General features: G+C 36.2%; 1 protein-coding gene and 1 long non-coding RNA gene across 2 annotated transcripts in view; one reads left to right on the forward strand and one right to left on the reverse strand.

Moving 5' to 3' along the window:
- LOC132145554 (adenylate cyclase type 2-like) overlaps positions 1-26,667 on the forward strand; it is a 78,496-nt gene that overhangs the window by 30,751 nt on the left and 21,078 nt on the right. The window contains exons 3-5 of the mRNA XM_059556663.1: positions 4,585-4,746; positions 14,421-14,570; positions 23,182-23,330. Coding sequence (XP_059412646.1) covers positions 4,585-4,746; positions 14,421-14,570; positions 23,182-23,330 — 461 coding nt within the window. The remainder of the gene's footprint in view (positions 1-4,584; positions 4,747-14,420; positions 14,571-23,181; positions 23,331-26,667) is intronic.
- LOC132145557 (uncharacterized) lies at positions 16,031-16,562 on the reverse strand. Its single transcript, XR_009434481.1, has 2 exons — positions 16,441-16,562; positions 16,031-16,314 (listed from the first exon to the last, which is right to left on the reverse strand). It is a non-coding gene; the product is annotated as an uncharacterized LOC132145557 (long non-coding RNA).

Below are 26,667 nucleotides of genomic sequence, written 5' to 3' on the forward strand. Positions count from 1 at the left end.
TAATAGTTAGTTAACCATGACTCAAATAATACATAAAAAATAAAACTGTAGCATATGTTCTGTTTTTCTTTAAAAAAAAATATTAATATTCACTCTCCTTTCACCTTCATTCAATTTAGCAGAGTATGCTTCACCTCTTGTAAAAGTTGCAAGTCATATTTCGAACAAATGCCTTGATCTTTTGAGATAAAAGAGCTTGATGTACACTGAAACTTCCAGAACTTATCTATCTTTCCAGTCAAAAAAGTGTATTTACTAAACTGAATTTACGTAACTTTCTGATGATGAATGCATGAGCTCAGGAGCGCCCACGTTTATTACATCAATAAGGCCTACTGGATGATCAAAAACCTGAGGTAACAAGATTAAAGCAGGATAGATCATATTTTTCCTAAACACCACATAAACCAATGATAACAGTGAAATGTGGGGAAAGTTTGCCAAACCTTGTGCTGCTTCTGCGTGTATCTCCAGGCTCTCTTTATATTATTCTGAAGGATCCCAGTGTATGGAAAAAGTAGCTGAAGTTTATTTTTAACAATGTCCCTGATCATTTCAGTATGAACAGTTTGAGCAGCACATTTTGTGCAGCAAGACTGGTTTTGTAAACCGGCTGTTACGAAAGGCTGAAAAAGTTATTATATAAAAATCTTGTTAAAAATGTATACTATATTGGACAGCCGAGCCGGAGCGCAAATATATTACACACATAATGTGTAAGCCCAAAATACATACACAAATATACACAGATGATTTAGAATTTTTGAGTCTGTTATTGATGCTGATTCATAAATTTGAGTGGTTGATTGTTTTGGGGTGGTTGGTGTTTGTGAGGCTGTCAGTGTCATAATGAGCTCCAGTCCACCTCAGCATGAATTGTGAAACTCTCCTATAATAAAGGCCTTGTGCACAAACATATCAAATTGTCAGTATTGATTGAGAGCCTTTCACTCTCTCAGCACTGTAGGCGAAGGCAAGCAAACAAACACTCACGGCCCGTGTTTCATCATGGTATCAGTTCACTTTTGAAGTGCTTGTCTTGAATCATTATGAAAACGTCACATGTGGTGACTCAATGTAAATTTAAGCTAATTTCAAAGACACAAATAGCCAAACAAATCCCTAAATCTACAATTTTCCTACAGGAATTAAACATGATGTCATTTTAGTGTTTAATTTCCCTCCAAATCATGCAAGACATGCAGTAAAAAGTGTTAGCATTTTATTGGCGCAGAAACGAGTGGGTTTATCTTCTAAAACATTTGCAACTACTTTTCCCCACTTAACTTTTTACCTGCATTTTTTTATCATTTTTATAAAAATGGAATGGTCCCCAGAACTGTCACATTACACTGCTGTGGAAAGAATTTAGGAACCATGGGATAGAATTCACAGTCATTAATGACAAAAACACAGGTTAATCCACAAAAGGAGCTGGGCAAACACAGGTAGAAACAAGTAGACCCGACAGAGACAGACTGCACAGACTGGAACTTAAATACAGGGGATGATTAGGGAAACAGAGGTGCATGCATGAATAATCAAACTAAATAAGGAGAGAAACATGACCAAATAAGGAAAAACAGAAACAGGGGCAAAACATGACACCGAACAGTCCAGAACTCTGACATTACACCCCTACCAGGAAGGTGCGTCCTCGTGCCGTAGAAACTACATGGGGAGGGGCGGGTGGGAGGAGATAAATATGTAAGGGAAACAGGTCAATTTAGCTCAAAGGGAATCATTTAAGATTTTAAAGGGAATTTGAACAGAATCACTGTTTCTCGGCTGATCGCTGAGACACCCTGCGATTCACTGAACGAGCCGTTTAACATAAAATCTGCGCTGGATATGAATATCCAAAGTATAGTGAAAACACTATAAATTAGCACAGTAATAAGATCTGCAGTTTAAGGCATTAACTTGTAAGCACAAAACACAAGATACTTCTATTTTCAATATGAATAAGGCTTTATTAGATAAATCTAAGACATATAAACTAATCTAACACATAAGCATATGCACTCAGACATTCATACAAGTTGAGTTCCTCAATGAGGTTAAAATTATATAAGATACACCAGTACAAATGTCTGGAGGTACTACTTAAGTCTCCTATGTAATGTTGTTGTTGAAAGGGGGTTTCCCGATTTGTCGCTGATTGGCTGGAAGTTCAGTAGTCGCTGAAGTGACGTCTTGGGAAGCCCGTGGTTGGCCGTTGGCTGAAGACGCGGAGTTGAGTGGCTGGTTGAAGTTGAACGGGCACTCGAGGTCAGACTCGGAGACACAGCGTTACAAAACTTAACTCAGAACACGAAACTCTCAAACGGAAAAGAACAGAAGTAAAGTTTGATGGATAAGTAGCAGCAGGCTTGCAGGCCGAAGCACACTGGAACAGCGCTCAAAGAACAGTGATGACTAACAGCATGGCTAAAAGCTAAAGCTAAGAAGCAAAGCTAAATGCAAACTAAAAGCAGGCATGACTAATAGCACAAGCTAAAAAGCAAAAAACTAAAAGCATACATGACTAATAGCAGAAGCAAAGCTTAAATCTAAAAGCAGCATTTTTATGGTGTCCTGAGTATTAAAACTGGCCTGTTGGCCATCCCTCAAATGTTGTCTTGACCAATCAGATATTGTCTTGGCTCGGGGGTATCATAAATCATATGTTATCTTATCAAGCACGTGGTCCGAATTTTCCCACTTTTGCAGGGTCTAATTTTGGACATGATTCCTATAACAAGAATATGATACATTTGACAAATAACTGATGGTCAGGACTGTTTCAAGCAAGCAGATTCAAACACATACATACCAAACATGATTATGAATCCTTAAGCTATCCCATAGTTATTAAAAGACATACACAATAAGTGATTATAAACATGATAGTCAAATGTGTGGGTTACACATAAATGAATATGGAGTGAAGCGATGGACTGATATTCATTTATAAGTCTTTTTGAGTTCATTTTGGTCCATTTATATCTAGAAAAGACAGTTTCTGTGGCATTCTCTGACATTAAGATTTCTGTGGAGACCAGAGGTTAAAAGCCCCCCCCCCCTTAGGAATTTCAGTCTGGTTCTCTGTTGGGCTGGGGGGGGGGGGGGTCAATCCAAGGATCTTGTGTCTCATGGGTTTACATGTGATGTCCGGCGTTGTATCTCAATTCCTTGCCCCAAATTTGACAATCTCTTCTCCGAATTGAAATTGTCAATAATTGTTCTAATGGTGTTAAAGGAGCTATGTGGAGGTTTGTACTTAAAAAAAATCTTTAAGATAGAGTTTTCATTTGTACATGTATGAGCCAACCATGATGTAAAAATAAAGAATGACACCTCGACTGTCCACCACGGTTGCCTCTATCAGCCTGTAGGCTCAATTGTGTGTGGAGGAGTCGGGCCCGAATTGGCGCGAAAATTCACAAAATGTGACGTCATGCGCGTTCTCGTCTACTTGGGCTTACAACCGTACGGCACGCCAGCCATTATAGTAAGCAGCGGCAATAGTGTTTTCAAATGGACTCTGCGGATGGAAAGAAGTGACCAGCCTCCAGTACAATTCAGACACCCACGGACACTCCTCGTAAGTAAAAAAAAAAAAAAGAGCGTGCGCACTGAGAACGAGCATGAGACTGGCTGCAATTCCTCTAATGGCCACTGGTGTCAGTAACGGTTAGAAATTTCAGAACCATGCAATGCTCCATTAAAGGGTTAGTTCACCCAGATAGCAAATTTATGTAATTAATAACTTACCCTGATGTTGTTTCAAACCCGTAAAACCTCCGTTTATCTTTGGAACACAGTTTAAGATATTTTAGATTTAGTCCGAGAGCTCTCAGTCCCTCCATTGAAGCTGTGTGTACGGTATACTGTCCATGTCCAAAAAGGTAAGAAAAACATTATCAAAGTAGTCCATGTGACATCAAAGGGTCGGTTAGAATTTTTTGAAGCATCGAAAATACATTTTGGTCCAAAAATAGCAAAAACTACGACTTAATTCAGCATTGTCTTCTCTTGTCCATGTCCAAGAGACATGGACAAGAGACACTCTCAGTGTGTTTCATTCATACTCGAAGCCGAAGGGCGCTCTCGACCATAAATCCAAAACGGTCTCATAGAATTAATAACATGCCAGGAAATCCATAATATTGGCAAAGTTATCTAGCGATCGCTGCAACTAAACTGAATAAAAACCATGAAGACAACACATGAGCAAGTTGATTATGATACATATGATTAACCCAGCCAATTCACCCTCAGCAATTACATGATCTGTCCTGTCAGCTCAAGAGAGAACCTCTGTAAATAACCTAGGCCATCTTACCTTCATTCTCTCTGCAGTCTTTTCAGCATTTCAGCGTAGAGTCTGTGACCATCTTACACTAGGTGATTTTCAGTGAAATCTGTCAACTCAAATCTGCAGACTGACTTTGACTTTCAGCAAAAAGCGTCAACTTGTCTAACCTGTAAATCAGGAAAAAAATCTGGGCAAAGTCATGCAGTGTATTTCAGCATCTATCCTGATCCTATGTTTTGAGCTGTAGATGTTAAATGACACTCCAATATTAACTCTGTTTGCAGGTGTCGTTTTTCCTGTTTATTGTGTTTGTGGTGTACACCATGCTGCCGTTCTCCATGAGGGATGCTGTCATCGCTAGTGTCCTCACTTCATCCTCCCACACATTAGTGCTCAGCATCTGGCTCTCGAATGCTACCGACCACATGGAAGCCCTCGTCTGGCAGGTAAGTGTGTGTGTGTGTGTGTGTGTGTGTGTGTGTGTGTGTGTGTATGTGTGTGTGTGTGTGTGTGTGTGTGTGTGTGTGTATGTGTCATTCCAGTTCATTTTGTTCACTCACATTGTGTGGGCTGAGAAAGGAACAGCTAGTATCTAAGAATAAACGGTGACAGTCTTTGAGCCCCAGAATGGCACAAAGAGACCAAAGAGTTTGTACTGTAAAAAGTTGTCTGAGGCACGAGAATGTGTTCGAGAATGTGAGTCAGAGAGAGCGAGTGAATGTGGAAGGATGTTTCTACTCTGTTTTCATGCAGGGGTAGTCAGAGGTGAGGGTGTTTCACCATGACCTATATGGCTTTGCTGTCATGGGAGGGCACACTTCCCATAATCCTCCACTGTCAGCCTGGCAGTTTTGTTCATCATATGGCCTTCCCACATAAATGACACATTTCCTTTCAGAAATTACAGGCAACATTTCTCCATCCAGTGTAATTCCACAAGGTTAGCTGTTTCAGATCTGTGTCATAAGCTGGGTTTCCATCACCCTGCTTTTATGCACATTTTGAAGTATTGCATCAGAATCGAGTGATGGAAATGCTGAATTTCAAATAAAAATGCCTTAATTCGCAAAAATGTTTTTACGCTCGCTTGAAGTGGTTTTTGACTTTTGCAAAAAGGGTTAATGCGAATAATCAGAGATGGAAATGCATTCTGCGAATAAACTTCTCCAAGCGCATCAAAAAAGTCATGTGACTTTGCGCTATGGGACGGTAAATCCTGACTAACCAGCAGACCGATCTTATTCCACAGCATCTAAAATGATGTTACAGTCATTCTGAAATGCCAGAGCAATGTCTGTCATCAAAGTATTTCTGTATAATTGCCTCACAGAACTGTTAAACCCAAACAGCAGCATCCACCTCCGAAAGCGATAGCCGCATTCATTGTGTTTCGTCTGCTTGTGCTGAGGTGCAAGTATTTATATAGGAAATTATTATATTCAGTACCCTCTCCTACTTTACTTAGTGATGTATAGTGCCATTTTATCAGGAAGTGATGATTTTGTTGTCTTTGACTCGTTGGATTGAAACGGTGCTTGTTCTGTGCAATATTCCAAATTTCGTGCATAAGTTAATTTCACTTTGGATGGAAACCCGGCTATTGGTCCTGATCTTCTTCTCTTTAAACACTGTAGCATTAGGCTGGAGAATTTGCAGAAGATATATATATTGGATTATATATTGAAGGCGATAATGAACGCAATATTGCGTAGCTTGTCAGTGATCTGCGGCTCTGTCTATTAAATGCTGCACCATTTGAAAGCAGGAGATTTACTGACTAGATGTGCATGATCATATCGTTAGATATATCGCCCAGCCCTAAGTGGACTAATAAAATTTCAGAACAAGAAGTCAAGTGAAATGGAAAAACATACATGAAAAGGAATGAAACAAAGTTTGAACGACTTTGTTGTGAAGCGGCAGCAGTTAGCAAACAAACCTAATGCCTCCATGCCACTAGGTGTCAGTATAAAACCTAATATCAGTGGATAAAGAAGAGCCAGTAAAACACAAACTAAAACTTACTGGCCACTTGAGTGCCAAATCGCTCCCTAAACACTTTTGTTTAGTCCACACTTTTGTGACGTAATGCCACTTTGACTGTCGGTTAGAAGTCTGCCGCGGAGCTCGCCCCAGTATGGGCTTAGCAGAAGAGCACATCCTTCTGAAAACTAAAACAATGAATGGGACACAGTACAGTCTTGTGGAATTAACGGTCACGTGCACAAGGTAGTCATTGTAAGTCCGGAAGAGTACAAGTGCATGTGAAGTGTGCCACTTGGGACAGGGCTTGAGAGTGTTTGTATGCGACAGAAAGTAAGTGTGCAAGGCTGTCTCAGGTCTGTAAAATGCTTAAGCTCAGAATTTGAGGAAAATATTCCTGAAGTGCCGAAATAAATTAGATATTACATTTTATTTGTAAAACATAAAATGTTGCGCATTTAGTGTGTGAATTTTATAAAACATTTGCAACTGCCTTTTATCACATGTAATTTAAAGTGCAAAAGTAATGAAAAAATTATAATAATAAAGTAAATAAAGCTCTGTACAACACTAGGTTTTAAAAACTGTTCCCTTTGAAAATGCATTGTGGTCAAGTGTAATGGAGTGCACAGGGTACAACGCTGATGCAGGGTTAGTTGTAACACACATGGTTTAAATATTTCCACACATGCTAGCTTAACATTTTTTTTTTTTTTTTTTGCAATATCCCAGAATGCGCGTAAAAATAGGTGGATGGAAACATATCTAATGATAATACTGCATGTAATCTACTAACAACACAGAAGCAGAATGGGTTAAGACATGGCTTTTTTTTGTGGGGGGGGGTGTTAAATAATGCTGTTAATACCTGTAAAATTCAAGGATTTAAAGCATTTACTATCATGTGCACAGTGAAGAAAACAAGTTTCCCTGTACATTGTATTTTTCCCACAGTGAAAGCAAAGACAAGTGCAAACTATGTAAAAAATAAACACGCACACATAAAAACAAACATAATAAAAATAAAACTATGCTGCAGAAGTAGAAATATAGACTATGTGCATCTGTATGTGCAAGTGTGCAATATTGAATAATGTATAAAACAATAGTACAGTAATGTAGCAAATTCAGTGCTAACTACATGATAATAATAGCAGCAGTAACATTAACAATGTGCAAACTGGGATGAAGATACTTGATAAAAAAATAGTAGCAGTAACAGTTAAACAGTAACAGTTAAATGACCAACACAAAACTTTGCATGATTTATTTTAATACTCTCCTCCCATAAACTGCTTACACAAAAGGGTCAGCTGCAAAAGTGACTGTCCATGCCTTTTGACTGCTAATGCTTCACTGCATGTCTTGAGGAAATCCTGATTTGTAATTTTAAACCATATTTTAATTAAATAAAATGATTTAATTGTGCTTAGAAAATATAACCTTTCATTATGTATTTATTTAAATGATAAAAATATAATTCATTGATATATTTACATCATGCTAAAATTACATTTTACTCAAAATGAAGCCTGTTTTGATGTTTTAATTATATATTAACATTAAGCCAAGAATAAATGTAACTTATAATAGAAGCCTTTTATATTTATTTTACGTTGACAGGTACACCGAGTGCACTTCAATGCACTGCTTTTTGTTTGGTTTGCTGTACTAAAGAGTCTTACATAACTCCTAAATAATAATTCATGCCTACCTTTCTATCGATTTTCCAGAATCTTTTTTTTTTATTATTATTTTCCTAAGCAGATCTCAAGCGGATATGTTTTTCAGACACAGCGCATGTAACCAAGGCAACACTCTAGTCACATGGTCCACAGGAACACAAAAATACTGGCTGTCAGATTGTGTTCGAGAGGCAACAGCATTACGTTCAAGAACCCAGTAGAGGAAGGGCGTAGATTGTTATTATAAGCTGTTGTCCAGTCCAATTTAAAGCCTTGAAAATAATCCCCTTTTAGGTTCTGTAAACACTTTCACCGCGGTCAGTCCTCCAACAGTAGGAGAGCTTCATTAAAACCAACCTTAACGACCCTTCACATTCAGCACTGGCAGTTAATCAAGCTTTCCTCGCTCTCATTACAGGCGTTACGACCTCTTTATGTTAGGTGCTCTCCAGAGCTGCGGGTCATAACTTGTTTAATAGAGGCTTTATAGGCTTTGGACGTCACTTCCCGGACATTTACCGCTGACGTTCTCGGCAGTCGAAGGCCTCGTGTTAATCGGAGGCTAAAAAAATAACAAAGTTGACAACAGGGTCACATCTGTCTGGGTCAGAGTTGCAGAGATGATTACCAGTGTTTTGTAATTAAGCTACGGTTCCCTGCAGACCCCGCTCTGTGCTCGTTTACTTTAATGTCTGGCCTCTTCCTCCTCGCTCAGTGATTACAGCCAGAAGAATGACTTATTAAGGCCGCTCTCGAAGGACCTGTGCTATAAAACGCTCCCAGTGAGATACAGGTGTGTCTCATGCAGGTGGAGCACCCCTTAAATAGCATATGCTTGAAGAGAGAGAGAGAGAGAGAGAGAGAGAGAGAGAGAGAGAAGAAAGAAAGGCTGCATTAGGTTAATATCACTTGAGATTCACAAAATCTTAAACAAAAATTAAAATGAAAACTGAAAATAAAATATATACAGATTAAATATATTTACGTACATTTAAACATTTATTTAAAAAATATATTAAATACTATAATATTATTAATATAAATAGTATATAAACATTACTATAATAACACTGAATATGACAAGAATTGCATGAGAGTTTGTGGGAAATGGTAAATTTAATTCGTCTTTGTGAAGAAAAAATGTGTAGTTTAATATATTGTATGTTTGTTTGTTTATTTTGGGAGGAATTGTCATTTGGAAGAAATTAAGCTCTAGCCTGATAATGAAGCCAGTCAATTATTCCCCCAAAAAATGAAAAAATATTATACAATTATTATATCAATAATCCAATGCTATTAAACTCAATAAAATAAATACTTTGAGATAAAACAAATCCTCTATAAATGTGCATATATGGCTGAACATTATTGTGCAGAAATTAAATAAGAGAGTTTTAAGAGTTGTCTTTAGTCCAAAAGTGTCTATAGCTGAAAAAGCACCAATATTTCCCAGTCAGCGAGGAACACACATCTTAAAATCCAGTTTGAAATACGTTACATAAGTGGAGCAATTTCCCCTCCATGCTCATTCCATATGGCATATATGAATTTTTCACTCACTGCAGAGAGAAACCCGAATTGGACTGAGAGAAAACACAAGCTTTAACCAGCTCTTTATTTTATGATGTTATAATCACTATCAACCAATCAAACTGATAAACCAGACCTAATTGAGAAATATACATCTATGCCATATCCAATCAGTCATTATGTAATACTACATTATATTGGCTGTTCAAAGCTGTTTCTGTTTCTGTTGAAGTCGTTCATTGATACCAACACAGCTGTCCTCAGCACAGACACATCCAGACAGAGTTTCAAGGCAAACAGCACTTCTCCTTAATTAATGTTCGATTGGTCTTGATCAATTTCTGGAAGCCAAACAATGCACCTTGAGATGATGAGGGGTCGTTGAGGAGCTCTTTGTTGACTGTGTACCTCATTGATGAAGAGTGTTGTGTAATTGTCTGATGTTTAATCTGCTAATAATGTCATTGAGTGATATTAGCAGGAGGTTGTAGTCTAATTAAAGTGACAGAGGCCTTTGCACAGTGTGGGGTGAACCTTAACAAGCCCGTCTGTTCTTACACCGCCGCTCAACTCAGATGCGTGTTTGGAGGCTGCCATAATCCTCCAAATCTGATGAGTCTGAAAGAGGCTCAGACGAGACCGACCACATAAATGGGGCAAATTAAAGACATGTTCAGAGCTTGTTATGGTTTATTGACAGCATTTCTGGTATACTGTTGCTCACAAATTACATGTATACGTGTTATTACATGTAAAAATACACTACTTACGTGTGCAGAAAAAAATTATAAACAAATAAATTTTTACTATACAAATTTTTTGTGGTTTTCTCCACAACATCACAAGCTACCATACCCCAAATTCATATTTATGCTCGAATAGTGTTGATTTAAACTCGTTTACTATGTTGGTGAATTGTCAAGGACCTGTCTTAATTAAACTTCATTAAAAAAATACAGTATGACATTATAAAATAAATGTTATTGTACTTAGTATCTTTCAAAATCTGTAATTTGTTATTTATTTAAATTTTAAAAATATGTTTAAATGATATATTTACATGATGCCAAAATTACATTTTAATTTTAGTGTTCCTGTAGCTCAGTTGGTAGAGCACTGCCTTATCAAGCGCAAGGTTGGGGGTTCGATTCCCCGGGAACACATGATATGTAAAAATTGGTAGCCTGAATGCACTGTAAGTCGCTTTGGATAAAAGCCTCTGCTAAATGCATAAATTTATTTTTTAAATTTTAATCAAAATGAAGCCTGTTTTGAAATTATTTTGTATTTGTTTATATATTTATTCATTTATTTAAATAAAAAAAGAAATATTTACATCAAACCAAGATTAAATTTTACTTCATTTAAAAAAAGTTTTATATTTATTTGTTTGTTTATTACTTTATATTTGTATTATTTTATTTGAATTTTAAAATATAATTAAATTATATATTTACATTAAGCCAAGAATGCATTTTACTTAAAATAGAAGCCTTTTATATTTATTTGTTTGTTTGTATATTTATTCATTTATTTGAATTATAAAATATAATTAAATGATACAGTGCATGCAGAAAGTATTCTGAGCACTTAACTTTTTTCACATTATGTTATGTTACAGCCTTATTCCAAAATTATAATACTGCAATATTCAAAAATTCTAAATTCTACAAACAATATCCCATAATGACAATGTGAAAGAAGTTTGTTTGAAATCTGCAAACATATTAACCCTCTGGAGTCTAAGGGTATTTTTGGGGCCTGGAGAAGTTTTGTCATGCCCTGACATTTGTGCTTTTTCAGTTTCTTATGCACATCTAAATGGGTAAAGTCTAATCTCTCTGTATTCAGCACAAACTGGGCTATAATAATATGTGAGCAGCATGTATGTACATGATTGTGTTTTTGAGAAAAAAAAATATGCGTGGTTAGTGAAAAATTAAAAATGTTAAAACACTTGAATAAGGCAAAAAAACACATAAAGAACATTGCTTCCCAGGACTTTTGAGAACTGGAGCTTGTAGCCTAGAATTTTTCTTTCTAAATTATGTGAAAATCATCTTGTTTACTCACTCACAGAAAACAATATATTGATTTACATTTTCTAAATTCTAAATTTTCACTTTTTGTTTGTAAATGTCATATGCGATTAGGCGTCAACTATCATGAATATCATTGTGATTTACACCTGAGAAGACAAAGGGCCGCATAATGAGCTGCATAATGAGCCATTCAGTCAGCTGTGCCACTGTGAGGGAGGAGTTACAAGAAAGAATGTGAAGACAAAATAAATCTATATAATTTTATGCTTGTAGTTTATTTAGAATATATTTAATTATCCCACAACATAATTTAATATCCACTTGGGGGAGCAGTTAAACAGTTAATAAGGAACAATCAAAGCTGACTTTTAAACTGAATTTTTTGCATCATTACTCCAGTCACACAATCCTTCAGAAATCCTTTTAACAATCTTATTTTCTACAAAAAAACTATTATTATTATTATTATTATTATAATTATTAATGTTGAAAAGAGCTGAGAATATTTTTATTCAGTTTTTTTAGGGGGGACAAATTAAAAGAACATCATTGTTTGTTACATTTGTTACAGTTACATTTATTTGTTACATTTATATTATTTACATCAAGCTTTTGAATGGTATAGTATTGTATATTGTTATTGAAACTTCATAATATTTCACTTGATTATACATTTAGTCAGGAATTATAGTTTTGAAAAAGTCTTTGGAAGAAGTCAAACTAGTAAAATGTTTACACATTATGTACTGTAAATGTATTAAAGAAAATAAAAAATAATAATAATAATAATCACATGTACACAACTTTGTTAAAACACCTTTGGCACCAATTTCTAGCTTCAAGTCTTTCATAATTTGGCAATTAATTGGCAAATGAATACTTTCCGGTTGCACAGTATATTTAAATCAAGCCAAGATTAAATTTTACATAAAAAAGAAAACTGTTTTATATGTATTTATGTATTTGTTTGATTATTTCTTTATATTTTTGTCCATAAAATTATTTAATAAAATTAAATGATATATTTATATTAAGCCAAAATTAAATATTAAAATCTTTTAAAATTAATTTTATATTTACATGATGGCAAACAACAAATTTACATACAGAATTTATTAATTAATTATTTAAATTATGAAAATCTATTTAAATTATTTCTTCTTGACAGTCTTCTTTCATTCCATGCATGCACCAATATTCATGAGTCAAATCTTCATTATTGTATGCTTGTCATTGTTCATGCCTTATTGTGTCTACACAATTGTGTCTAGTTTCATTTATTGCAATTAAACCCAATTATTTAACACATCCTGCTCTCCATTTGTGAAAGATAACAGCACCGTATTCAGTATTGCATTAATATTTGCTTTGTCTGACATAATGCATGAGGCTGCTGAAAGCTTTTCATGGGCTGCTGAATTCCCTTTTCCTGAAGATCAATATCTCTTGAATCAGTGTCCTTATACTGCTTCCATCTTTCACTAATGCACTTACCTCTGCCATTTGAAACTCAGTCAAAAGTCATTTGGCTTGCTGTGCATATTTTCCTGAAGTGTCTGTGGTCTGGCACTAATGTCTTCCTGTACCTACCAGGCAATTTAGTGCTTTTATTACTTGTTTTATACTGTATACCAATGCTGTATTGATTGCACACTGAGTCTCCACATTCATTTAGTACTAAATATTTAACATATCCATTATCAGACTGATAATTTATAAACACTTGCTTGGAATTAAGGTTTATTCAATTTTGTTATTAATTAAGGTTTAATCTCACTAAATTTCACCCTGAAATAAAAATAATTTAATATGTATTATATAAAATTGTATTTTACAATATACATAATTGTATTTTGCTTTAAAAAAGCATATTTTAAGATATAATTTCAGGATTTATTGCATTGTTATATTATTTTCATTACAAATTTATCACATCTCTCCTTTTATCACTGTAAAATCTAAATTTTGTTAAAATTATTTAATTAAACAATAACATATTTGACACAATATGATTACAGTTCACATTATGTGATAATTTTGCAGAGAAATGTTATTGTGGTCACCTTTTCTGGTCAACCTATGATATATAGATCACAATAATATTGATAATATTGATACATAATATTAATGTGGAAAAGTGTATATCATAAACTATCTATCATAAATTAACCACAAAAAATGTGAAAAAATGTATATATGTATATACATATATACACATATGTGTGTAAATCTGTAATACTGTGAAAAAATTATAACAAATTTAGAACTACATCATATTTTCAAATTTAATTTATTCCTGTGATGCAAAGGTGAATTAAATTTTCAGCATCATAAGTCCAGTCTGCAGTATCACATCATGCTTCAGAAATCATTATCAATGTTATTAATGTTGAAAACAGTTTATTTAATATTTAATATAATTTAACATTTTTGAGGAAAAATTTATATATATATTTTTTAAGATTCTTTGATGAATTGAAAGTTCAAAAGAAAAACATTTATTTGAAATACAAGTCTTCTGTAACAATATAAAATGTATTTACTGTCACTTTTGATCAATGTGTTATTAATTGAATGTGTTTGTTGAATAAAAGTATTAATTTCTTTAATTATATATATATAATTTTAGAAATGGCTATAAATTTATTGAAAACAAAAAACTGAAATGTCACATTTACATCAATATTCAGTGTGAGTTATGGAGTTAGTAGATTGAGAAAAAGAAAATAATTGAAACAATTGTAGTATCAGGCTGCAACCTAACAAAACTGAGGGTCTGAATACTTTCTGAATGCACTATATAATGTATTGTTTTTGCAACACACAGAGCATGCAGTATCTCTATACCTCTCACGAAAGCTGTTTTATGTGTCTTTATAGATCCTGGCTAACATCATCATCTTCATCTGTGGAAATGTGGCGGGAGCCTATCACAAACACCTGATGGATCTGGCTCTCAAACAGACGTACCACGACACCTGCAACTGCATCAAGTCTCCCATCAAACTGGAATTTGAGAAGCATCAGCAGGTACAACCCAGAGGGATGCACTGATTCCCTGTTGCTATCAAAGGACAGATACACAGCGCTGTACTGCGTGGTGCCCGGTCCTATAGGGAACAGGAAGTAAATGTAGGCCTCGTTTGGGGAGGTATCGGATAGGCTTGAGCGTGAGTCATTCCTGCAGCTGTAGTGAAGAGATCATTATATCACCACAATAGGCAGCTAATATCCGAAGGCAGAGGGGGTCGAGAGTTGCATTGTCCCAAAATAGCTTTGTTTCCCCCCAGCGCTGTGTTCCCTGTTGGATATGGGTGGGGCGGAAGTCTGTACAAGGCCTCTCGCTTGCATGGGTTAGTTGTGCTCATTGCTGTTTTGTGTGAAATAATGATAAAGCACCTCTCCGTGGTGATGGATAAGTGAGTGAAATTTGAGCAGTGAGATAAAGGCATATCACTGGCTGCACTTCTGCTCCATCAGGAATTATCGCTCTCTAAGGTGAAATATCACCCTGCTTCAACACATGCCCTCGGTTCCATTACTCTATGAATGTTATCAGAGTTGTTGATTTTTGGGGGATTTCCTGGCAGAACAATTGCAGAGCACAAGGCAAAGACAATGTTTGGCTCACTCACTGCCCAGTGTGATTGAATCATGTATGTTCTCCAGTATGACTGCTTCAGCTGTCAGCTCTTGCCATATTGTAAAACATGCTGCATACAGCAGATATTTACTTTTAAACATATAGACTTCCCTTCAAAGTTTTTTTTCTCTCTGTTTTTGAAAGAAATGCTCACATGATCCTTCCTTCAGAAAACATTCTAATTTGCTGATGTGATGCTCAAGAAACCTTTCTGAAAACAGTGCTGATTAATATGTTTTGTAAACCAGTTTTGCATTTGCATTTTTCAGTATTTCTTGCTTAATAGAAAGCTCAAAAGAACAGCATTTATTTCAAATGGAAATCTTAGAAAATCATTTGTAATATTATAAATGTCTTTACTGTCCGTTTCGATCATTCAGTGTAGTGTTGTCACGATACCAAAATTATTGTTTCGATACGATACCTAGTCAAGAATTGCGATTTCAATACTTTTTTTGATACTTTTCCTGAAAAGGGAAAATACACTCTCAAATATCATTGATGTGCTTTATTTTAAAACAGGGACAACATTCTAATCATATAACATACTAATAAATGAACATATGAACAGCAGATATATTAAACATTTGAACAATATATGACATATCTAAATCTTAAAAATAAATTAGAGCAATGGCATCCTAAGAAAGAATTAATTTAGCAGCATTATCTCAGTTATCATGAGAAACATAAGAGTAATAAATTTATCTTGATTCTGAACTTTGAATAAAAATATGAACAGCGATTATATTAAACAATGTTTCTGAACTCAAAAGATTAAATGTCAAAAGATAAATAATATCAATTTAAGCAATGGCATTCAAGTAAAAAAAAAAAGCAAATCAAATTTAGCAGCAATATCTCAGATATTGTAACTTATTCTGCCAGTTGTGCAACCTTTTCTTTCAGAGGAGAAAACTCAGCCAGTGAGCTTTAATGAGCGTCATCTTTATTGAGCGTCATCTTTTTCTGCCAGTCGTGGACCGGCGGTCACAGCATCACTTGTGCTCGCACATGCAGCCTAGTGATGCGCGGGTCGGGGTTTTTTCTAACCCGCGGGTCCTGCTTTTATGAAATTATTTGGCCCGCCCCAGCCCGCAAATAAAGTAACATTTCTTTACCCATCCCGTCCTGCGCATCGGGGACATCACGGAAGATAAGTTGCTAGTAGACTCATATTTCTCGTTCACTGAAGTTCCTCCCTCCACAGCAGCGCTATTAGCAGCGCATGCGCAGCTCGTGAACAGCTCTGTGAACCGTTTCATCCTGTCAAAGAGTTACTCAAGATGTGACGGAGCATGTGATTTGTTGAATGCATTGAACCCATATGGCCTTCACTGAACGAGATCGAGAGATCTTCTCATTCGTGAACGAGTTGAATGAACTGATACATCTCGTTTATTAACGAAATGAATAAGTATACAGGGTCAGTGAGCCAAGCATGTAAATCTCGATCAGCAATCAGCAGATACAAAGCGCAGTTATAGGTGCTGTGCAGATACGCTCGTTTTCATATTTAGCATACAGAACATAACTCCACGTTTAATCTCCGATTCATGTGAATATTGTATATGCACCGTGCAACACTAGTTCAGTGCATCTTTGTTAAGTAAATGTATTCATTTCTATAAAGAAATATTAAATGAATATTTTATCCACCCTAAATTTTATTTAAAAAAAAAAAGAATAATTAAAATTCAAATTTGGTGAATGTAAAAAATAATAATAATCTTAAATTCACGTAATTTTTGACAGGCTACACTCAGAAAAAAAGGTACCAAAGAGAAAAGGTGCATCTTTGTATTTTTTCCTCTAAATTGTACGTATTAGTACCTTAAAGGTACATATTGCTATTTAAAAAGTGCGTGTTAGTCCCTAAAGTATTGAAAGAGTGAGTTTTGTACCCTTTTTTCTGAGAGTGTGTTTTTAAAAAACGAATTAGAAAACTCTTTTGTCTCTCAAATGTATTTGTGGGCTGAAAACCTCTAATTCAAGATATCAAGAAGCAATCAACTAGTAACACCCTAAGGGGCCATTCACACAAATAATGCAAGATACAGCACTCAGGAATATATATATTTTTTTAAAGCGCAGTGCAAAGATTTTGCTATCAAAAAACAGTTGCCATGCTACTTGCTACTGTGAACAAAAGCTTGCAGTGCTTGCCCGCCTCTGTGGTCTTCTGATTGGTCCACTCTTTTGGAAGTGACACTGATGAGTGATGCTGTGTGTGAAAGTTTAAATTCTTTTAACTTGACACGGCGCCTCAAAAATACATGGATGGACTAGTGTTGGAAATTTGGCTCTAGGCAAAACAAGCCAATCTGGCCCAAAAATTCCCCCTTGAATGTTTTGATGGGTCATAGGGCCTTCAATTGGAGTAAATAAATTACAACATAAATCAGGACAGAAATGATAATACATTTTTGTCATGTTGAAAAGCACTTGACAGTAAAGCATTGATTTTGAGCTAGACTGCTGGAACGTTATTGCTAATAAATTCTGTCATAATTTCCTAACCCTCATGTTGTTACAAACAACTTTCTTCTGTTGAACACAAAAGAAGATTTTGTAGAATGTTACCAAACCATTTTGGTAACCCTTGATTTCTACTGTATAGACAACAATTTATTGAATTTCTCATACTTTGTTACACAGAAGAAAGAAATTCATACAGATTTGGAATGACATGATGTTAAATAAATGATGATAATTTTCATTTTTGGGTGAATCTCCCTTTAAGAACTTATAAGACACTGATATTTATCTTTAAATTCAGGCCCTTATTGAATTAACATTATTTCAATTAAAATTCATTGTTCAAATTCATTCAAAGTGAAGTGACATACAGCCAAGTATGGTGACCCATACTCAGAATTCGTGCTCTGCATTTAACCCATCCAAAGTGCACACACACAGCAGTGAACACACACACAAACCCTGAACACACACACCCGGAGCAGTGGGCAGCCATTTATGCTGCGGCGCCCGGGGAGCATTTGGGGGTTTGGTGCCTTGCTCAAGGGCACCTCAGTCATGGTATTTCTGGCCTGAGACTCAAACCCACAACCTTAGGGTTAGTAGTCCATCTCTCTAACCATTAGGCCACAACTTCCCCAAAAGAACAATTCCAATTTGGAACGACTTCCCCAATTAGAACCTAACATCCAAAAAGAAGTTCTTGTTTAGAATCCAGAGTTTAGCTGACTATAGTATCAGTAGGATGGTGGTCACAAGAAGTAAAACCATGGTCCTCATTACCATGGTTATATGGTTTATACACTAAATAATAAGTAATAATAAACTATACAATTTGTAGTAAAAAAACAACAACAACTAAATATTATATATATATATTTAGAAATTCTCAGACAACTTCTTGTAAAGGTTTAGACTTTTTTTTTTTAAATGTTGATTCGAAGTGTCAGTTTTTGGATTATTATTACTACAGTCAAAACTGAACACAGAAAGCATTTTGGCACACAAAACATTAAAATTCTGTAAAAATTTTACAAAAATGAACAGGATTGTTTTATCTGAGCTTAAAGGGTTAGTTCAGCCAAAAATGGAAATTAGGCCATAAATTACTCACCCTGACGTCATCCTAGGTGTATATGACTTTCTTCTTTCATATGAAGCCAGTCAGAGTTATTTTAAAAAGAGTCTTTGATCTTTAAAGCCGTTTGATGCCACTCAGCAGGTGTTGCACCGCATTGGTCCATGAGAAGTCTAATAAAAAGCTCATCCATTGAAAAATAGTGTCTCACATGGCTCCTGGGGGTGAACAAAGGCCTTCTGTAGCGAATCAATGAATTTTTGTAAGAAAAATATCCATATTCAAAGTGTAATAATCACTTTAATCTAGCTTGCTCTCACTATTGTACATGGAAGCAGCTCAGCGAGGATGACGTATGAGGTCAATGTTGTACATGCACCAGTGAGTCTCGTGAAAACCAACGTTTGTTAACAGGAGCAAAGAAACCAAAGCTCCCTTACTTTAGTCTACTCTTGGCTTATATTGAAATCCTCTGACATTCTTCTTTACAAATCCTTGTTTTGTACTTCTAATTAGTGACCATTGTTTTGTTTTGATCTCTTCGCTGCGTTCCCACGTGCGTCAATTCTGAACGGCGCTTGCGTAAAGCTGACCTCATATGTCAGTCCCCCAGAACTTCTTCGGTTTACAACAGTGAGCACAAGCTAGATTAAAGTTATTATTACGTTTTGAATATGGATATTTTTCTTAAAAAAACGCATCGATTCACTACAGAAGGCCTTTGTTTGCCCCACACCCCACCCCCGGAGCCATGTGAGATCTTCAACATCCTCATCACTTTTTCTTACAGCACTTTAACAGAGCAACCATCATGCCCATTTATACTCTAGACAAAGGACCACAAGATGGACTAATGACATCATTTCCTTTAGCAGTCACTCTGTCAGACCACAGCACATGCACCCATTAGAGTGGACAACCTTCTTCGATTTGTCTCATTTTTGATAATAATACATTAATGGACTGTTATTTAAAAGCACTCACATCTTCTTCTGAGTACAATGGTAAAAACTGTACAGTATAAATAATTTGTCCTCTTTTCTTGCAGTCGCAATCAGCACATGGCACATACCCCATTATTCTGTTTTCTTTTATTTGTCCTTCATTAAGCAGGGCGGTCTCTGAAAGAAAAACAAAGGGAACGGGGAAAAGTGACGGGATAATAAAAAGAGAAATGAATAGGCTTTTCAAACCTCAAACACAATCCTGTTCCATATTTCACATTGTTCTAAGTTTTCTTTGAGTTATTTGTTCTCTGTAACCCTGTGTTAACCCTCAATCAAGTGTGATGCATTACTTAACCCCGGGTTGAAAATGGACTTAATTAGTGGTTGACCAATATGGGTTTAACATGGTCAAAACCAATGGGATATCTGAAGAACAGGGCGGCTGATGGCTGATGAAGTACAAAATGTATTCACAATTCAAATAAACAAACATTATTCATTGACCATGTTGACCACTTATGATAATTAATCAACTGTTCATCAACTGTTAATCAACTGAACAGTTCTCTGTTGATGCCAAAAATATATGAAAAAAGCCAAATATTGGTAATTTAATCAGCCTGGTGGATAAGATCTCTAGCATTAACATGTTTAAAAAAGTTTAATAGATTTCAGCTGTTTAAATTCAGAACAGCATCTGATCAAATAATGTCTACATATGTTCATTGGTAGAGTCTCAAATGTCTCCTTTAGAATATATATATATATATATATATATATATATATATATATATATATATATATATATATATATATATATATATATATATATATATATATATATATATATATATATATATTTAGTTAATTAGCGGCAAGAGACATCTGTTAGTTGCACTGCTATGATTCAGTCTGTTCATCTACCGCAGTTATTTTTCTCCTATATTCTCTGTCATTCTACCAGACATCCATCATTTGTGAAAAAGAAAATATTTTTTTAAATTGTAAATATTGCAATTTAAAATAACAGTTTATTCCTGTGATGCAAAGCTGAATTTTCAGCATCATTACACCAGTCTTCAGTGTCACATGATCCTTCAGAAATCATTATAATTGTCTGATTAATTGTTTTTTTCGAACCTGTGATGCTTTTTTTCAGGATTCTTTTATGAATATAAAATGTAACAAAACAAAAAAAAGAAATATTCAAAATGGAAATCTTGTTTTACAATATACACTAATGTTCAAATGTTTGGAGTCAGTAATTTTTTTCCGTTCTTTTTTTTAAAGTGATGAACACTTTTATTCAGCAAGGATGTGTTAAATGGATAAAAACTGATTGTAAAGAATCATATTGTTAGAAAATATGAACATTTTAAATAAATGACGTTTTTTGATCTTTGATTGATCTTTTTATTCATAAAAGAATCCCCCCCCAAAAATGAAGCAGCACAACTGTTTCCAAAACTGATAATAAATCAGCATATTATAATGATTTCTAAAGGATCATGTGACACTGAAGACTGGAGTAATGATGCTGAAAATTCAGCTTTGATCACAGGAATAAATGATTTTTTGAAGTATATTTTAAAAGAAACCCAATATTAGAAAATGAAATAATATCTCTCAGTATTACAGTTTTTTTTTTCAAATAAATCAAATAAATACAGCCTTGATGAGCACAAGGGAATCTTACATAATCTTATATATATATATATATAACCCGAATTCCGGAAAAGTTGGGACGTTTTTTAAATTTTAATAAAATGAAAACTAAAGGAATTTCAAATCACATGAGCCAATATTTTATTCACAATAGAACATAGATAACGTAGCAAATGTTTAAACTGAGACATTTTACACTTTTATCCACTTAATTAGCTCATTTAAAATGTAATGCCTGCTACAGGTCTCAAAAAAGTTGGCACGGGGGCAACAAATGGCTAAAAAAGCAAGCAGTTTTGAAAAGATTCAGCTGGGAGAACATCTAGTGATTAATTAAGTTAATTGATATCAGGTCTGTAACATGATTAGCTATAAAAGCTTTGTCTTAGAGAAGCAGAGTCTCTCAGAAGTAAAGATGGGCAGAGGCTCTCCAATCTGTGAAAGACTGCGTAAAAAAATTGTGGAAAACTTAAAAAAAACAATGTTCCTCAACGTCAAATTGCAAAGGCTTTGCAAATCTCATCATCTACAGTGCATACCATCATCAAAAGATTCAGAGAAACTGGAGAAATCTCTGTGCGTAAGGGACAAGGCCGGAGACCTTTATTGGATGCCCGTGGTCTTCGGGCTCTCAGACGACACTGCATCACTCATCGGCTTGATTGTGTCAATGACATTACTAAATGGGCCCAGGAATACTTTCAGAAACCACTGTCGGTAAACACAATCCGCCGTGCCATCAGCAGATGCCAACTAAAGCTCTATCATGCAAAAAGGAAGCCATATGTGAACATGGTCCAGAAGCGCCGTCGTGTCCTGTGGGCCAAGGCTCATTTAAAATGGACTATTTCAAAGTGGAATAGTGTTTTATGGTCAGACGAGTCCAAATTTGACATTCTTGTTGGAAATCACGGACGCCGTGTCCTCCGGGCTAAAGAGGAGGGAGACCTTCCAGCATGTTATCAGCGTTCAGTTCAAAAGCCAGCATCTCTGATGGTATGGGGGTGCATAAGTGCATACGGTATGGGCAGCTTGCATGTTTTGGAAGGCTCTGTGAATGCTGAAAGGTATATAAAGGTTTTAGAGCAACATATGCTTCCCTCCAAACAACGTCTATTTCAGGGAAGGCCTTGTTTATTTCAGCAGGACAATGCAAAACCACATACTGCAGCTATAACAACAGCATGGCTTCGTCGTAGAAGAGTCCAGGTGCTAACCTGGCCTGCCTGCAGTCCAGATCTTTCACCTATAGAGAACATTTGGCGCATCATTAAACGAAAAATACGTCAAAGACGACCACGAACTCTTCAGCAGCTGGAAATCTATATAAGGCAAGAATGGGACCAAATTCCAACAGCAAAACTCCAGCAACTCATAGCCTCAATGCCCAGACGTCTTCAAACTGTTTTGAAAAGAAAAGGAGATGCTACACCATGGTAAACATGCCCCGTCCCAACTATTTTGAGACCTGTAGCAGAAATCAAAATTGAAATGAGCTCATTTTGTGCATAAAATTGTAAACTTTCTCAGTTTAAACATTTGCTATGTGTACATATATATGTGTATATATATGTATATATATATATTTTTTTTTTGCAGTTTAAAATATTTGCCATATATTTTATAATGTAATTTAGTAGTGATGCAAAGCTGAATTTTCAGCATGATTACTCCAGTTTTCATCATTCAATCATGCAGAATTTGGTACACAATTATTATTAATTCTTTTTTATATAAATGATGTAAACAGTTCTTGCTGCTTACTGTTTTGGGGGAAATTGTCCACAAAATGACATATAACTACCACCCCCCTCTCTTTTGAACCAATAGGAGCGTCTTTTGCTGTCCCTGTTGCCAGCCCACATTGCGAGGGTGATGAAGGAAGAGATCATTCAGAGACTGAAGGGGCCTAACTTCGGCCAGGCGGAAAACACCAACAACTTTCACAACCTCTACGTACAGAGACACACCAATGTGAGGTAGGACTTGTGACACATACTATCCGTGCGCTCAGCTGATTTATTTTAGGCAGCCTAGATAATATATACATATCTTATGCACCGCACCGCACCGCACCTGCTCTCCGCCGAGCTGTCCATCCTGCCCTCCTTCTGTCTGCACACAAAAAACAAGCTATTCATCAACCTAGATATAAGTAGCTCTCTTTTAAAAGTGCCTAGACACTTTCGTGTGCTTCTATTAAAAAGTAAAAACAAACACAATCTTCAGCTAAATAGGGCAAACTGTTGCAGAGGCTCTTCACCGAAACACATTGAATTTTGTTGATTGCATTGAAGAACGAGTAGTTTTCTGTTTTGGATGCAAATTTTCTTTCTACTTCAATATCCTTTTGATCGGTGAGGTTGGTTGTTGCTCTGCTCGTTCTCAGTGTAACTGACTGAAGGAAAAAGCGAAGAATATTTTCTTGGCATCTACATAATGTTCTGTATCTCTAAATCATGATGGATTTCACAGAGCATCTTCCAGGGCAGGCCGTGCACTCATGTCATTGATGTTACTGAAGGATATTGGCAGTATTAGAGGTGCGTTTCAGGTTCAGTAAAAGTTAAGTTGGAAAGCATTTGTGGCATAATGTCAATTACCATAGAAAATATTTGTATTTATTCAACAGTTCGGGTCCTCAAATCTCAACAACTGAGCAGCTTTCCAAGAGCACTTATATACAGTCCAATTACACTTTTAACAGTTTGTATCTCTTTGTTTGTCTGTGTTTGTTCCAAACAGACAGCCAGTCTGTTAGTGGTGGGGATTCTTTTGTGAATTTTACATTGATACACCTGTAGGTGGTGACAAGTCAATGACTTGGACATTGATTCATTTAGTTGAACCAATTGATTGAAAAACAGATTCATTCAGAAGCAAAACAAGTTACTCTCTTTGTGAGTGAGTTATGGAATCATTCACTGATCCATTCATTGAAAAACACAGATTCATACAGGAATGAATCAAGTTGAATCAAGAAGGAGGCGGGAACCGGCGGACAATCAAATAACATTTTAATAATACAAAATAAACACAAAACAGCGCACCAGCCCCTCACGGAAGACTGGTGCGCTCAAATAAAAAACAAAAACACAACTAAAAGCCCAGGCCTGGTCCTCTCTCGTCCTTCACTGTCGTCGCTCCAGTTTTATATCCTTCCATCTCCTCCGTGGGCCTCGAGACCGGCGGGTCGAACAGGTGTAGTTCATCTCCAATCACTCCCCCGGCCTCGCTCCCACGTCCCTCGGCCCCACCCCACTCGTCACAGTCATATCAAGACACATTTAATTCTTTGCATGCATATAGTTTCATAGATATTTTGGAGCACCTAACCCCACCTCTACCCTAAACCTACCCATTTCTCAGCAATATAAAACACGTAATAGGCAAATAAGAGTACAGTCACAGGTATTTATTGCAAAAACTGACCAAAAAAGCAGTATAAGATTATCACAAACAAGTTTGTGTTGCATTTCGAGTCTTCTAAAGTCGTCTAATATCTTTAATCAAAGAATAGAGTAAAACAGAGTAAAACATAAGGTTTTAATCATTGAAAATAATCCTGCTCTCTTACCGTTCTTCTGTCATAGTTTTTGGATTTGTGCACAGATTGCCGCACACAGGATCTGAGTTTTATAGTGGATGCAGATGGTGATCGCTTCTATTCCCCTTACAAATCGATTGTTTTGCCTCAGAAGACATGGAATATTAATACTTCTTGAAAATAAATTATTTAAAGCAACAGAGTACCCTGCATGTTGAACAATTAAGCTAAAGGCCTACCCTATGCGTCAAAAAGTGATGCTAAAGGGTACTGACCAAAAGAGTGTGGAGTGAGAATATATTGGTAAAACACAGATTCATTTAGGAATTAAAGGCACAATATGTAATTTTTGTCCATCTGAAGGGCGCGTATACTAAAAAAAACAAAGAAACAAAGGTGTAGTTTGATGATGCAGTGACTGAGTGTGGAATCATGGGAGTTGTGGTCTTCATCCCATCAGCTGATGCAATCTGACGGGAAAAAATCATGTTCATGAATGAGTTGCATTCTAACGTAGTAGAATGAAGCAGGGTGAGGCTAAAAGCCGTGGAAGCAGAACGAGGCCACTGAACGAGTGCTACACACGGCTCCAAAGCAGCGGAGCTTTTATTATGCCACAGTCGCCCACTTCTGCTCCTTCCGGTCGTGCGTATGTGTAATAAAGCAGAGCTGTTTTATCAAACTAGATACATTTGTTAGTTCTGTTATAATGCTACTCTGTGCGGTCATCACAACCTACGGTGGCGGTCCGCTGCGGTCTTAGAGCGTCCCCAGCTCGGATAAGCGCCTCCCTGTTCCATCTTGTGACGGCCCAACATCGCTCCTACAGACTGCCAAGTTGAGCCTTCCGCTGGGTCCATTCTTGGTCAGTGTGTGTTGTCATGTCAGATAAGGAGTGGATGAAGCTGAAAAAAGTAGTTTTATTAACATAAGGAAGACGAAGGCCTAACGTCCAAAAAAAAAAACACTACTCAGCTCGGGAAAAAATGGATCAGTTTTTAGCTTCTAACTGCACAGTGTACAGGTAATGCGCTCAGCCTCCATAAGCGCCAGGAGAGAAGGGAGCAACGAATACAAAACGGGAGACAGGAGAATAGTCGAGCAGACGGGGGTCAAGCGAGGTGCAGACAGAGCTCTGAACGGCGGGATCAAAAACAGGCCAGGTCAAGAACCAGAAGAACAGTCCGATAAATCCTGAGAGCAAAACACACGTTACACCGACTGGGCAGACATATGGAGAGACAGGACGGAACCGAAGCTGAAAACGGCAAAAATCACAGAACACACTGACAAAGAGTGCTGAAATCAAGCAGAATAAATAGGGTAATGAGATAGAGGGAACAGGTGTGTCAGACAAGCCGCAGCATAGATTGCTAAACGGGATCAGCTGGCAGGAAAACAAGAGAAAATAGATCAAAATAAATGAGAGAGAGAAAAACGGAAACAAAACGAATGAAAGGGTAGAAAAATGAGATGAAACTAAAAAATAAACAAAAAGAACAAAAAGTAAAAAAGAAAGAGAAAAAAGGTCAGATCATACCCCATTCCTGACAGTTACAGTGATATATTATAATGTTATTGTTGTTTTACTTCCTCCTTTCATCTCCATTAACAAACCAACATTTTACAATTACATTCAGTTCGCAATCCGTCCCTTTGAGCCACCTGGTGGTTGTTTTGCAAATGATTTTAATACGCGACTGACTTGCAGTTAACGCTACGGCCCTGTGGTGGTGGTACACGCGGCGGTATTACCCAATCTGGTTGTC

The sequence above is a fragment of the Carassius carassius genome, chromosome 8 (genome assembly GCF_963082965.1).
Source record: "Carassius carassius chromosome 8, fCarCar2.1, whole genome shotgun sequence".
NCBI classification, from domain to species: domain Eukaryota; kingdom Metazoa; phylum Chordata; class Actinopteri; order Cypriniformes; family Cyprinidae; genus Carassius; species Carassius carassius.